The sequence below is a fragment of the Leuciscus leuciscus genome (assembly GCF_965113295.1).
Source record: "Leuciscus leuciscus genome assembly, chromosome: 4".
Lineage (NCBI taxonomy): Eukaryota > Metazoa > Chordata > Actinopteri > Cypriniformes > Leuciscidae > Leuciscus > Leuciscus leuciscus.
The window spans coordinates 13,727,061-13,739,321 of record NC_138728.1 but is presented as its reverse complement, the minus strand read 5'-3'; the positions used below and the strand labels follow the sequence as shown (position 1 = coordinate 13,739,321).

At 33.6% G+C, this 12,261-nt stretch overlaps 4 protein-coding genes across 8 annotated transcripts in view; all 4 read right to left on the bottom strand.

Moving 5' to 3' along the window:
- Nucleotides 1-262: 262 nt before the first annotated feature.
- On the bottom strand, nt 263-1,554 carry spx (spexin hormone). Of its 2 annotated transcripts, XM_082168144.1 has the most exons (5): nt 1,513-1,554; nt 1,216-1,296; nt 961-1,018; nt 807-869; nt 263-456 (listed from the first exon to the last, which is right to left on the bottom strand). In XM_082168144.1, the coding sequence occupies exons 1-5, from the start codon at nt 1,516-1,518 to the stop codon at nt 356-358; spliced, it is 309 nt and encodes a 102-aa protein (XP_082024270.1). In that variant the 5' UTR covers nt 1,519-1,554; the 3' UTR covers nt 263-355. The 2 variants fall into 2 exon arrangements, with proteins under 2 accessions (XP_082024270.1, XP_082024269.1); XM_082168143.1 differs by lacking the exon at nt 1,513-1,554 and having other exon boundaries at nt 1,216-1,492.
- An 821-nt stretch (nt 1,555-2,375) lies between these two features.
- golt1ba (golgi transport 1Ba) lies at nt 2,376-7,008 on the bottom strand. 4 transcript variants are annotated; one of them, XM_082168140.1, is made up of 6 exons: nt 6,857-7,008; nt 5,603-5,694; nt 4,960-5,138; nt 4,287-4,368; nt 3,239-3,273; nt 2,376-3,047 (listed from the first exon to the last, which is right to left on the bottom strand). In XM_082168140.1, exons 1-5 carry the CDS (start codon nt 6,879-6,881, stop codon nt 3,265-3,267), a joined length of 387 nt encoding a protein of 128 aa, XP_082024266.1. In that variant the 5' UTR covers nt 6,882-7,008; the 3' UTR covers nt 2,376-3,047; nt 3,239-3,264. The 4 variants fall into 4 exon arrangements, with proteins under 4 accessions (XP_082024266.1, XP_082024265.1, XP_082024268.1 ...); XM_082168139.1 differs by lacking the exon at nt 3,239-3,273; XM_082168142.1 differs by lacking the exon at nt 3,239-3,273 and having other exon boundaries at nt 6,820-6,905.
- A 689-nt stretch (nt 7,009-7,697) lies between these two features.
- On the bottom strand, nt 7,698-8,852 carry stmp1 (short transmembrane mitochondrial protein 1). The gene is made up of 3 exons (XM_082168145.1): nt 8,694-8,852; nt 8,440-8,493; nt 7,698-8,277 (listed from the first exon to the last, which is right to left on the bottom strand). The coding sequence occupies exons 1-3, from the start codon at nt 8,706-8,708 to the stop codon at nt 8,200-8,202; spliced, it is 147 nt and encodes a 48-aa protein (XP_082024271.1). The 5' UTR covers nt 8,709-8,852; the 3' UTR covers nt 7,698-8,199.
- A 233-nt stretch (nt 8,853-9,085) lies between these two features.
- tcp11l2 (t-complex 11, testis-specific-like 2) overlaps nt 9,086-12,261 on the bottom strand; it is a 10,253-nt gene continuing 7,077 nt past the window's right edge. Inside the window, exons 6-9 of the mRNA XM_082168146.1 lie at nt 12,055-12,251; nt 11,780-11,961; nt 11,454-11,626; nt 9,086-10,484 (exon numbers count right to left, since the gene is read on the bottom strand). Coding sequence (XP_082024272.1) covers nt 10,213-10,484; nt 11,454-11,626; nt 11,780-11,961; nt 12,055-12,251 — 824 coding nt within the window. The 3' untranslated portion in view covers nt 9,086-10,212. The remainder of the gene's footprint in view (nt 10,485-11,453; nt 11,627-11,779; nt 11,962-12,054; nt 12,252-12,261) is intronic.

The window sequence follows — 12,261 nt, the reverse complement described above, 5'->3', positions numbered from 1 at the left end:
AAACAAAGTCTGTACAGAATTTCAATCATCATAAATAGTCTCTTTTCCAAGATGATATGTCTTGAAAAAACAATCCAATATTTCACCTGAAATAAAACAAAAAGAAATTAAAATGCCTTAAAATCAGACTTTGTGTTACTTAAATTATCAGTCCAACTCCACGTGGAATGATGCAAACAATCTGGAAACATACATAACTCAACTCCACATTACTCGAGTCTAACTGTAATAGCATTGAACAGTAAATAATGAACCTTCAGAGACGTTAAACACAGGTCATCATCGTAGCTTGAAAACATTAAATTCCACATGATTCAGATGTAAGAGTGAGTTGTTCGAGCTCTCTTAGCGGGTTTCAGTAAAGCTCACCCTGGTCTCTGGCTTGCTGGAGAACATTTAAGAGAAACGCAGCCGCTTTAGACATGCTCAGGTTTTCTGTGTTTTGGCTGCGTGACTCTGTAGAGAAAGTTTACAGTTTACATTAGCGTTCATGCTACAATGTAATTGCATTAGAGGTACACTGATTGTTGGTTTAACTTACATTTTTAATTTCAATGAACTCAAAACTTTGAGTTAATACAATGGAGATTGGTTTAATAAATAGAAACTCAGAATATGTTATCTGAACCACATTTATTATCCAAGTTGATTTAGTGAAAAAGTTTAGATATTTTTTACAGTGTAGAAACTTGTATTTTCTATTAGTATTTTACAATTGTACTTACACTTGCATGCAACATGAACACTGCATGCATAGATAACGGTTAAGCTTACAAATTATGAGAAATATAATAAATAATTCATACCCAAGCGTATTGTGTCATACAAGTCCCCTTCATTTGTGTCTTCTGACACAAAGCGCCGCCCCTCTATAATAAACATGAAAAGTTCATTTGGAAAAAAATGGATCATATATGGAGTTTTAGACACAAATATGGTTGAAAAACAGCAGTAACTTACGTGTTCCTTTCAGATATAACATGGCTTGGGGTGTCCAATTCCGACGCTGAAAACTGGCCTTTAATATAAAATGTGTATATATATATATAATAAATTATATATATTTGCACCGTTTCATATATAGAATTAAGTATTATTTTAAAATCAAAAATATTTATACAAAATATATATTTTTAACATTTTTAAATTAAAATAATAAATGTTTAGTCAAAAAAATTAACAATATTCAAAGTATAATATGATGGATCTCATTACCTTGGGCGCACTCCAAGAATGGGACACGAATGTTGCCAGAAGTAACAGTGCAAGTGCGTACGCCGCAAGAGTCCTTAAATCCTGGAAATGTTCAAATTGATCATTTACCATGTACACTGCATTGCAATTAGCCTTTTATAACACTGCATAAAGCCTCTTCTCTCTTCAATGTTAATTATATTGTGAACAAAAGTATAAAAATTCCTAATAAAATGACTAAATTCCTGGTAGTCACTTCAACTTATCTTTTTTTGCTGAAAGTGTTCGAGACGAATGCAAGCGTGAATGTGGACTTACTTTCATAGTGTCAGACGTCCTCTTCAGCTGTTGAGTCTCAGAGGAAAGATCAAGAGTGAAGACTGTGAAGTCTGTGCTTGATATTTATAATCATCAGGGTGGGGGAATGCTGAATGAATTAGTCTTCAGCTATAGGTCAAGTCCCATTGATTCACGACGGGGCCGGACCACGAACCTTTCAGAACCATTAGTTAACCCTTCCTTTAAAAATAATAAACCTACATTATTGCTATGCCGTTTGAAGACACGCATCTGTAAGTTAGGATGCTTTGCAGCTTTGCCGAAGGGACATTTCCATTCATGTGCACTTTTAATAGTAACTAATGAAAAGAAGAGGGCGGAAAGTATTGATATGTTTACACCTTCAGCAATGAAGCGTCTCAAATACACCAGCTAATCGTTTTTTATGAATGAACAGTGAGCGGCTGATGGGGTTTCCCATATATATATATAAAAACATCTGCTGGGCTCTGCCTCCAAATTGCTTGTAATTTATGTCTCTTCTTGAAGGGAATAATGGATAAGAAACAACCTTATATACAGTACTGTGCAAAAGTCTTAGGCATGTCAAAACTAGGTTGAAGAAGAAAAGTCTCATTCCTCACTGTAAAAAAGGACAAAATACTTGAGGCACCATTTGCCATTCTTCAGATTTCCAGAAGAAAACAACAAAACAACATTTTTGAATATTAATATTATAAAATAATTATGCAGAATACAAAAAGATTATATATATATATATATATATATACACACACACATACATAAATACATATACGTATATATGTGTGTGTACAATTGGTACAGCAAATATTTTTCATTCATGTTTACAGTACAATATTTAATAAAAAATAAATAAAAACTCATATCAGGATTTTTTTATTTATATTTACAAAAGTTAGTGGCAGGTAAACTTTTATATTTTTTATTCCAATGTTAAGATTTACAGTGACAACAGCTGGAAATGCATATAAGACAGAGAAAAAACATAATTAATAATAATAAACATCTATGCCAGTCAGATACAAAGTAACAGTTTAATTTAGTAAGAAAGTGTAAATATCACACTTGTGACAGAAAATCAAGAAATTAAAGTCATCCAGTTCTCCTCCATCTTTAAAATACAACTACAGACACCACCGTGTAACAAGGCCCTTGTTGTAACAGAATGCAGACTTCCAGAAGTCTCTTCTACACAACTAACCATTCCTTCATGGGAGGACACCCGTTAACTTCTTCATGAAGTTTGCGTTTATAAAGTATGGCAAAGTTCTTCTGGGATGCAGTGATGCTGGGTGTTGTGACGCAGTCTATAGATCTGGCAGGCGAAGGTGTGGCTTCTTTCCCACGAGGCACAGTTTGCTTCTCGTTGACATAAATATCTCTCGGACGTCCTGAATATAAAGCTTCGGCGATACGAGCTCTATGCTTCACATGGCTGTTTCAAGGTAAAGCTTTAGAAAATCCATCATAAATAAGTGGTCAAGAAGAGTCTGTTAAACCATGTTGTTGCTTTCACTCATTTTGTCCACGTACTGGAGAAACAACAACAAAAAGTGATGGAAGGATTAGGACACTCTCAAGGAAAAATTCATTTATATATATAGTATATATCAAATTATGATATCTCATCTGGTTCATGGCGCATTTATCAATTAAAATATTCAGTGCACACAGAACGGCATGATTCATGCTCACATGCAAGACAGAATTAGCAGTGACTGACCAAGATGGCTGTCTGTCCGCTCAGCCTTAGGAAGGCTTTAAAAGAACAACAAACACATGTTGAAACACACACGCAAGAGCCTCTTTTCTCACATTAAGGAGAAAAATTTTAGATATCCTGCAAAAAAAAAAAAAGTGTTTATCTAAATGCTTGTGTTATCCAAAACTTATGATGCCACTCAAATAGTGACTATCTAGTAGATACACTACCATTCAAAAGTTGACTTTTTTTTTATGTCTCTTATGCTCACCAAGGCTGCATTTATTTGATCAAAATTACCGTAAAAACAGGAATATTGTGAAATATTACAATTTAAAACAACTGTTTTCTATTTGAATGGATTTTAATATGTATTCATGTGATGACAAAGCAGAATTTTCAGCATCATTCTGTGTCACATGATCCTTCAGAAATCACTTTAATATGCTGATTTGCTGCTCAAAAAAACATTTGATTATTATCAATGTTGAAAACAGTTGTGCAGCATAATATTTGTGATTTTTGAAAGTTAAATAGAAATCTTTTGTAACATTATAAATGTCTTTACAGTCACTTTGATCAATTTAATGCATGCTTGCTGAATAAAATAATTAATCATAAAAAATAAATAAATAAAAATATATAAAACAAAATATTTGAATATAAACAACAATTTAACTTGTTTTCAAAGAGGTCCCCTTTGATTTGTATTAGATTTAGTGGAAAAGCCTGTTAGTCTCATAGCTGCTAAAAGCAAGCGAAAGCATTTAAAGTGAATTTACATGTGTCCTAACCAGACGTGACATAACAAGTTGATAATGTCTGTCCACACACTGACAGTGTAAATGCTAGCACAATCACATCCAATCAGAACTGATGACTGCTCATGTTTGTTACAGCAAAAAAGTGTGTTTTATAAGTAACTTGTTACTTTATCGCACTGTGCCTGGTTAAAACACGTGTTAAATTCACTACAATCTCAGAGGATCCTTGCATAGAAATAAAAGCACGAGAGGAAAAAGTGCAACCGTGCACTCTCTTCTTCATCACCCTGCTGAGTAAAACTTACCCCGCTAATGAAGGGAAGATTCAGCATATATCCCAGCACGGGAATCCTCCTGATGAAGCCTACGACCACTGGAAAGAATCCCCTACACATGAAGAGAAGGACATACACCCAGATATCATCAGCATTTGGGATCATTTTGAGATTATTGCCATTGATCAAAAATGTTAGTTCCTCCTTTCGCCAGTTCCAAAATTGACAGACATGAATAATGTACATGTGGTCACACTGCCAATAGTAGTTTAGAGTCCAATTCTCACTATTAACTACGACTTTTGCCTTAATAAACTCATAATTACTGCTTATTAATAGTTAGTAAGGTAGCTGTTAAGGTTAGGTATTGGGTAGGATAAAGGGATGTGGAATATGGTCATGCAGAATAAGGTATTAATATGTGCTTTATAAGTACTAATAAACAGCAATATCCTAGTATTAAGCGACTAGTTAATAGTGAGAATTGGACCCTAAACTAAAGTGTTACCGTCCATTTTAATATAATAATACTGTGTGAAATAAGTGTTCATTTAATTTCCATTTTGTTGTCTTATTAATATCTATATCCGCCTTCTGTCAATCTGTATTGGCATCAGCCATTTAAAAAAACAGTCGAATTAGCTACTAGTTATGTCGAATAATTTGCTTGGATAAGAGTTTCTTAATCCTGTAAAAAAAATACCTGAATAGAAGAAAGAAGCCATAAAACTCTAGAACGACTCCGACGATGGGCCACCCGATCAGCACCACCAAGACGCCTCCTAAGAAGAAGCTGGTGGCTTTCATTTTGTGCTTCTGAAAGAAGAACCTGAACGTCCTCTCCAGCCCGATTACGAACGCCAGGCCGATAACAAACAGGATCTGAGACGAATGAAGACCGAGAGACAGGTGAGAGAAAGATCTGTGTTTATGTATCGCAATGAACTTATAGCAAACAGTATGAAGGTTTTTTTTTTAGCTATTATGAAAAGACATTTAATAGCAGGAAAAAGCAGCACAACTGAAGGATATGAAGAATGTGTTGATGCCATTTACAACAAACTTGTACAAAAGAAACCGATCAGAAAGCATGCAAACGTGTAAATATACTATATATGTTATTAACTGTGCGCACTCACTCACACACACACACACACACACACACACACACACACACACACACACACACACACACACACAATTAATATAATATAATTTAATAATAATTAATGAATACAAACACATAAGTGTGAAATACATATATATATATTGGGACAATTCAATCTTAGAATATAACTATAATCTTTTAATTGAAATATTAATGACAACATAATGGGGCCACTCACGTTTCCTATGGCAAGAAGGGCTTTATCGAAAAACAGGATCATCCCAAAGAATAGAAAAAATACCCCAAATCCTGTTAGCCCCATTCCAATTTCTGTTGAGAGAGGGAAAGCCATACATTATACTAATATACAGATATTTAAATGCGTTTTAACAGTGTCAGTTTGTATATGAATAATATAATTTTCATTAATATGGTAATAAGGTAATAAAGTCTCATTTGTTAACATTGATTAATGCATTATGAACTAACAATATATATTTTTACAGCATGTATTAACCTTTGTTAGTGATAATAAAAATGTTCATGTTTGTTCACAGTGCAAACTAATGTTAACGGATACTACTTTTGATCTTAAAATTGTATTAGTAAATACTGAGATTAACATTAAGATTAGTAAATGCCGTAGAAGTATTGTTCATTGTTATTCATGTTAACTAAAGTAGTTAACTAATCTTAACAAATGAAACCTTATTGTAATATATATATATATATATATATATATATATATATATATATATATTACAATGTCCTATATCATATGTATGAAATTGTGTAGATAGGATTGTTCTGTCTTAATTTAACTAATCCCTGTCAACATTAAAGCCGTTTTTAAGCCAGAACATTTTATTTGTCCATTTCCAATGACTTTTTTATGATAAACAATTTTGTATACAATATACAAAATGTTAACAATATGTTAAATGTCATCAAAATACACATGAGAAAAAAAGAGTTAACAATGATTGGCTGAAAAGAAAACGAGGGTAAGATATTAATACATCAATTCCAGCGTACAAATTAAAGTCGTTCTACTTGCTTTCTTATTTACTGGAGATATAGTATTAAGATACATTTTAAATTCTTTCAAAAATACGGGAAAAATGGTTTGTTGTTGGTAAACTTACATTTATGATATACAATTAGCAAAGAAGATAAATTAAATGTATAACAAAGCAAGCAGTATTTTTAGCAGGGTCAGAATCAAGTATCCAAAAAATTATGTCTTTAAAAGTTATGGATCTATCTTGCCGGATATTATCTTTAATAAATGGGTCTTCCAATGATTTTTACGTTAGACTTATTATTAGTGGTGTGACACCTGCACGCAGCTGCGTGAGTATATAGTATGTTTACTCATATAAACATTAAGACAGGCGGAATTATAAACACATCAGGCTTTGTAGATGAATGCACTGACAATAGACGTTGTCTTACGAGAAGCTGTCAGTGAGACAGGTAGTATTGTTCTTACTCTGGGAGTCGGTGAGGGAGATCATCTTTGCTGGTCTCGACTCGAGCAGCTGCTGTCACAGGAGCGGCCCGGCCACGAGTACCGGAAACACTCACTCTCAACATCCGGGAAACTTTACACGAAAAAACTTAATACATTTCGCATTCATTTAATACTTCGAAAAACTACGTCAAAAACACACTAACGTTACGTAAAAACAAAAAAGACTAAAGCACGTTTAAGACATTTACGCTCTAAAAAAAACCAAAAAAACACTGGGTTGTTTTAAACTCATGTTTGGTGCAACAATGGACAAATCCAACCGTTGGTTTAACATTTTTTAAATCTAAATTATTTGTTGTAATATTTTCATATACCATCATTTTAACATTAATAAATGTACAGAGACACAACTGGTTTATTTTGGATACTGAAAAGCCGTTTACTTCCGTGTTTACTGCGCCATCTGGCGTTTTTTTATTTTTTATTATTATTTTTACACAAAACAACACTTTTAAAAGTAGCGGAACTTTCTACATTGTTCATACCAGAGCCGTTTTTCTATGGCTCTGGTTCAAACTTTTTGACGTGTCTTTGTAATTCATGACCGTTCTTAGTTTATGACTTAATGTCATTTTAGCGTCCATGAAGTGTCCTTTGGTGTTAAGCATTAGATATGCAAACCCCATGTTTCTCTGGTGTATTTTATTTTTGATACATTATTATCCATCATACAATTTTTATAGCATAGTCTTCATTTTCTTATACCTCTGAAGTCTAAAAAAAATGTAATACGTAGACATTATACGTATTACTAGAAAATAACACCACAATGCAGAAAATGAACAACTTAAAAATGGCGTTTTATATATAATCTTTATTACATTTTATAGCATAAAGAAGCTTTTAAAACATGCTTCCATAATTTGTTTTGAACAACTGATTTGTATGTGCAGTTTCTATTTGTCCAACAATTTGCACTGCAAACATGTTGTTTCTCAATAAATACAGAAAACTACATCAAGTTACTGCAAACTGATGTTGTTTTAACTGGCAAACATATTTTACATTGGGTTTTTTAAAAATATCTTAATGAATAATTATCCAACAGGTAACAGAAAATCAATCAGGTTTAAACAAATCTAACCTGATTTAGGAGAGAAAAAAGAGAGAGAATACAATGCAAAATGCAGAACACATCAACGTTCAAAACAAATGGGATTTAGAGGCACTATTTGACAATATACCGTGCATCTTGAGGGCTCTTTTGTTCATACTTTAACAATAACACATCCTATATATGATATGCTTGTTCTTAAATGTCCCTCCATCTTCAGTTAATTATAATTAGCCATTATGATATTTCACTCTTCGCCTGGGGGTTTCTTCTTGGCTTCCACGTCCTTTTTAAAGGCCTCGATTTTCTTTGAAATGTTGGGTACCTTGAAAACAAGTTATAATAAGCAATAAACAAATTAGTCATTGATCACTAAACAGTAGAGCTGTACTCTATTTCAAGACTACTCGTTTATTAAATGGGATTTTAGAAAGACACAGACAAAATCAGACAGTTAATAATGTAAATAAATATTATTTTTTACAACCTCGTAGTTCTGTGCCAGATACATGCCAACCACGTTCCCCAGAGTGAAGCCAAGCTGGAAAAACAAGATATGACAGATAAATAAATTCTTTCATATTGTAAAATATCCGGCTGTTTATTTTAACTAACGTTAAATGTTTATTTTTATCTGAGAGATTCTAAGAGACTTAACGTTAGTTAGCTAACGTTACTTCAATGCGAATTAGCAAGCTACTAAACACGATTACAATCACACAAACAGATGTAAACACTTACAATGAATTGCATCATGATTCCAGCTTTGTAATTATGAAAAAACTAAATAAAAGTGACACTGATCCCGAAAGTTAGGATGGTCGTTTGACACGGCTAGCCTTCAATTAGCTTCCTATGTCGTCAGCATGACAACATCAACACACACCGGAAGTAGTATTCTTGCAAAATAAAGGTCTTAATTTGTAAGGTAAAGGGCACAGAAAATGTTTAATTGCACTAAAACAAATTAAATACAGATAAGATTGTGATTCAACTATTAATATAATTGTTCCCATATCCATAACATTTACATTTTTAAAGTAATAACAAATAATAATAACTTTTAATAATAATAATTAAATTAAAGGCCATGCCAGGTGAATGCAGAAACAAATGTTTAAAATAAATATTAATTCGTTTTCACACTTTCTTTTATTAATTTTTTTAGTGCTTGTCACACTACATATATTGTTTTGTTCTTATAAGGGTACATACATCTGGAAAACAAACAATACATAATGCAAAATTGTTAAATTGAAGGTCTGTCATGTTTATACGAAAATGGCTTTCCACTCACTTGTCACAAAAAATAAATCCCAAGCAAAACAAGGTTCTTGATACTAGGTAAAGTAAAGCTATCAACAGTTTAATTATATAAGCAATGACATTATGTAAGACAATCCCCTTAAATGTTTTATAAACAACATTAATAAAATAAACATGCCTGTAACCAAAGCACAATGACATACAAACGGCATAAAAACTAACCCAAATGTTGATGCCAAAAAAAAAGGAAACCAAATAATCATGCAGTGACAATTATATTAAATGACACTACCAGGACCAAACATTTTTTATTTAACTATTGTTCAAATTTTCTTGTCAGAGTTCTCCCACTTTAATTAATTTCAAGTTTCTTCCACTTCAAATTACACAGAAATTTAGACCATATTTTTCAAGTATAAATACAGTTAACAATTGTAATACAATACTTTCAAAAAATATGTAGCAAACACAAAGTATAATTTCACTTCGTCACTGATGGATTTTAATATGCTCCAACAAACATATTTTTTATAATCTTAGAATCTGGGAATGGGATACAACATACACGGGTATCTCTAAACGTATTTAACAAATGCACATTCTCAAATGTCTGCAAATTGTATGTGTAAATATATTATCTTCTTTTGGCCATGTCTTTAACAGCTGTATTTATATATATATATATATATATATATATATATAAAAGTTTCTGCCTTGCACCTAAATAGTACGTAACGACTGTATTTCTATTGCAGTAACACTGTCAGCTAGAGAGATGCTTAAATTATTACTTGGAAAACAACATAGTTTGTTTGTAGCATTATAAACAACGAAAATCCATACTTTTTCATTTTAAGCACCATACCACATAGTTGTTCTTCAGTCTTCTTTGTACTGCAGTGAATCCCTAGAATCAATCATCAAATAACTCACTTGGAAACACATAAATGAAATGTCTGGGTATGATAACAGGGAACAGATGAAGCATCCTTGTCTAAGTGGACTCCAGTGGGCTGCTGGGTGAACCCTGTGTGATCCCATTTTGCAGAGTTGGTGCTTGCGTGTTCACAAAAAGTAGATTCTTCAGGATGCTTATGTAGAAAGGACCGTAAACCTTTTTGTTGAAGTTGACGAGGTTGACAAAACTGACCCCCAGTCCCATGAGCTCCTGCTGGATCAGACCCAAGCCTGGCGGTACGGGAGGGGGCGTCCTGTGAGAGTTGGTAGAGGCAAGGACCATCCTGAAGTACTGCTGTACCCTTCCCTCTGTGGGACAGAATAGGCAAATTAAAATGATACAGGCTTCAAGGCAATATGAGTTTAGTACAAGTTAAGGTCAGTCAATGGCATTTGTGGAATAATGTTGATTACCACAAAATGTAACTACATTATGTTCACTTTCATTTTCATAATTTTTTTTTATAAAATAAGCAAAAAAGGCACTAACAATGTGCCTTTGTTACTAGAGGCACTTACAAAGGAAGTCAATGGGGCCAATTTATAAACATTAAAATATCACTGTTTCAGCAGTATAGCCACAAAACGTGAACAATATGCATGTTACCATGATTCTTGGAGTGAAAAAAAATGCATGCTAACTTATATGCGATTTTACAACTTATCTTATACAACTTATATAAATTATCTTTACAGCTTTAACAAAATAATCAATGTAAATGCTTTTGTAAAACTTTAAGCTTCACATTTCTGCTTTTAAATTCCTCCCAAAATTAGCCCCATTCACTTCCATTGTAAGTGCCTCACCGTAACCATGATTTATGATTTATTTTTTATATAGGAAACAAGGGAGGAGTCATAATTATGAGGAAAATAACATCACACTATGAAAAAAAAAATCAGCATTTTGTCTTATTTTACAGTACAAATGTCTAAACTTTCTTAAATAAAGATACTTCAAAAGTAAGTGACTTTATGCATGAAACAAGAAACAAGAAAAAAAGATCTGCCAGTGGGATAAGAAAAACTTAATTCAAAAGGAAAACAAGTCATTTTTTCTCACCCCACTTGCAGATTTTCTTGTTTTAAGCAAAAACCCAACAAATCGAAACAAGACCAAAAGTCATTTTACTTCTGAAGTAAATTTATATTGATTTAAGTTGAGGTTTGAGTTTAGATATTTGTACTATTGATATTGAGTAAGAAAGTAATATTTTTGCAGTGCCGCAAATGCTATAGCTTGAACCCAAATATTCCTTTGAAATGCGTTTTCCTTACCAACAAGAGTGCGTATTGGGTTGTTTTCCTGGGTGATGTCACAGATCTGGCCATTTAAAGTCGCCTGCAGTTCAGTCGAGAGGGCTGGGAAGTTTCTTTCAGTCAAAGACTTGCTGACCTCACAGCAGATCTGAGCGCTGACGTTACTAAGAGCTTCATTAAGGTTGAAGTCTCTGTAAGCCAAATGAATAGAAAACAAAGGCGACAGGAAAGATCTTTTAGATTGACACCTTCATTACTGCATTAGATTTATGTAGAAGTATGTGTGCAGTAATGCGTGTGTTGGCCTGAGCAGAGTTTTGGGGAAGGACACAGATCTGACGTACGCGTTATGCATGCCCTCCAGCAGCACTGCTGTCATCTTCTTAAGTCGCTCGGCAAGAGCGGGCAGGCCTGACACGGCCCCTCCTATTGAGCTGTAGACTATCAGCAGAACAGATGCAACTTTTTTATACAGCTGAAGAGAGCGCTGCATCTCCTGCAACCTCACTTCATCCGTAATCATAGTCTGCAAGTGCAAAATACAGATTGTTAGATAAAAAGATGCATTATGAATTTGATATCAAAGCTCAATATGATAACTGCGGGTTTGTGCTCCAACCTCAGGCAGAGGGCCCTTGCTCTCGTCCCAGGTCAGCAGACTTATGTAGGCAGTATTTAGCACCAGTGTGGGCCCTGGTAAGGGTTTGCTGCTCTGTCCAGAATTGCTGCTCTTCTCTGCTGATGGCATGACTTGAGTGGCCTCCTCTATTGAGGATCTGATCCACTCAGTTGTGTGTTCCAAAGCATCTGGGGGCTCTTAACCCTG

Bases quoted from the DNA above. Each gene is read 5' to 3' on its own strand.
- golt1ba (XM_082168139.1), bottom strand. From the start codon at position 6,881: ATGATCTCCCTCACCGACTCCCAGA. The intron at 5,139-5,602 runs GTGAGTGGCCCC...CATTCGTCTCAG, and splicing joins CCCTTCTTGCCATAGGAAAC to ATCCTGTTTGTTATCGGCCT. The intron at 3,048-4,286 runs GTAAGTTTTACT...TTGTTTCTCCAG, and splicing joins ATCTTCCCTTCATTAGCGGG to TACGTGGACAAAATGAGTGA.
- spx (XM_082168143.1), bottom strand. From the start codon at position 1,326: ATGGTAAATGATCAATTTGAACATTTCCAGGATTTAAGGACTCTTGCG. The intron at 870-960 runs GTAAGTTACTGC...TGTTTATTATAG, and splicing joins GTTATATCTGAAAGGAACAC to AGGGGCGGCGCTTTGTGTCA. The intron at 457-806 runs GTATGAATTATT...CTTTCTCTACAG, and splicing joins GTATGACACAATACGCTTGG to AGTCACGCAGCCAAAACACA.
- stmp1 (XM_082168145.1), bottom strand. The intron at 8,278-8,439 runs GTTGTAAAAAAT...CTTGTTTTCAAG, and splicing joins ATCTGGCACAGAACTACGAG to GTACCCAACATTTCAAAGAA.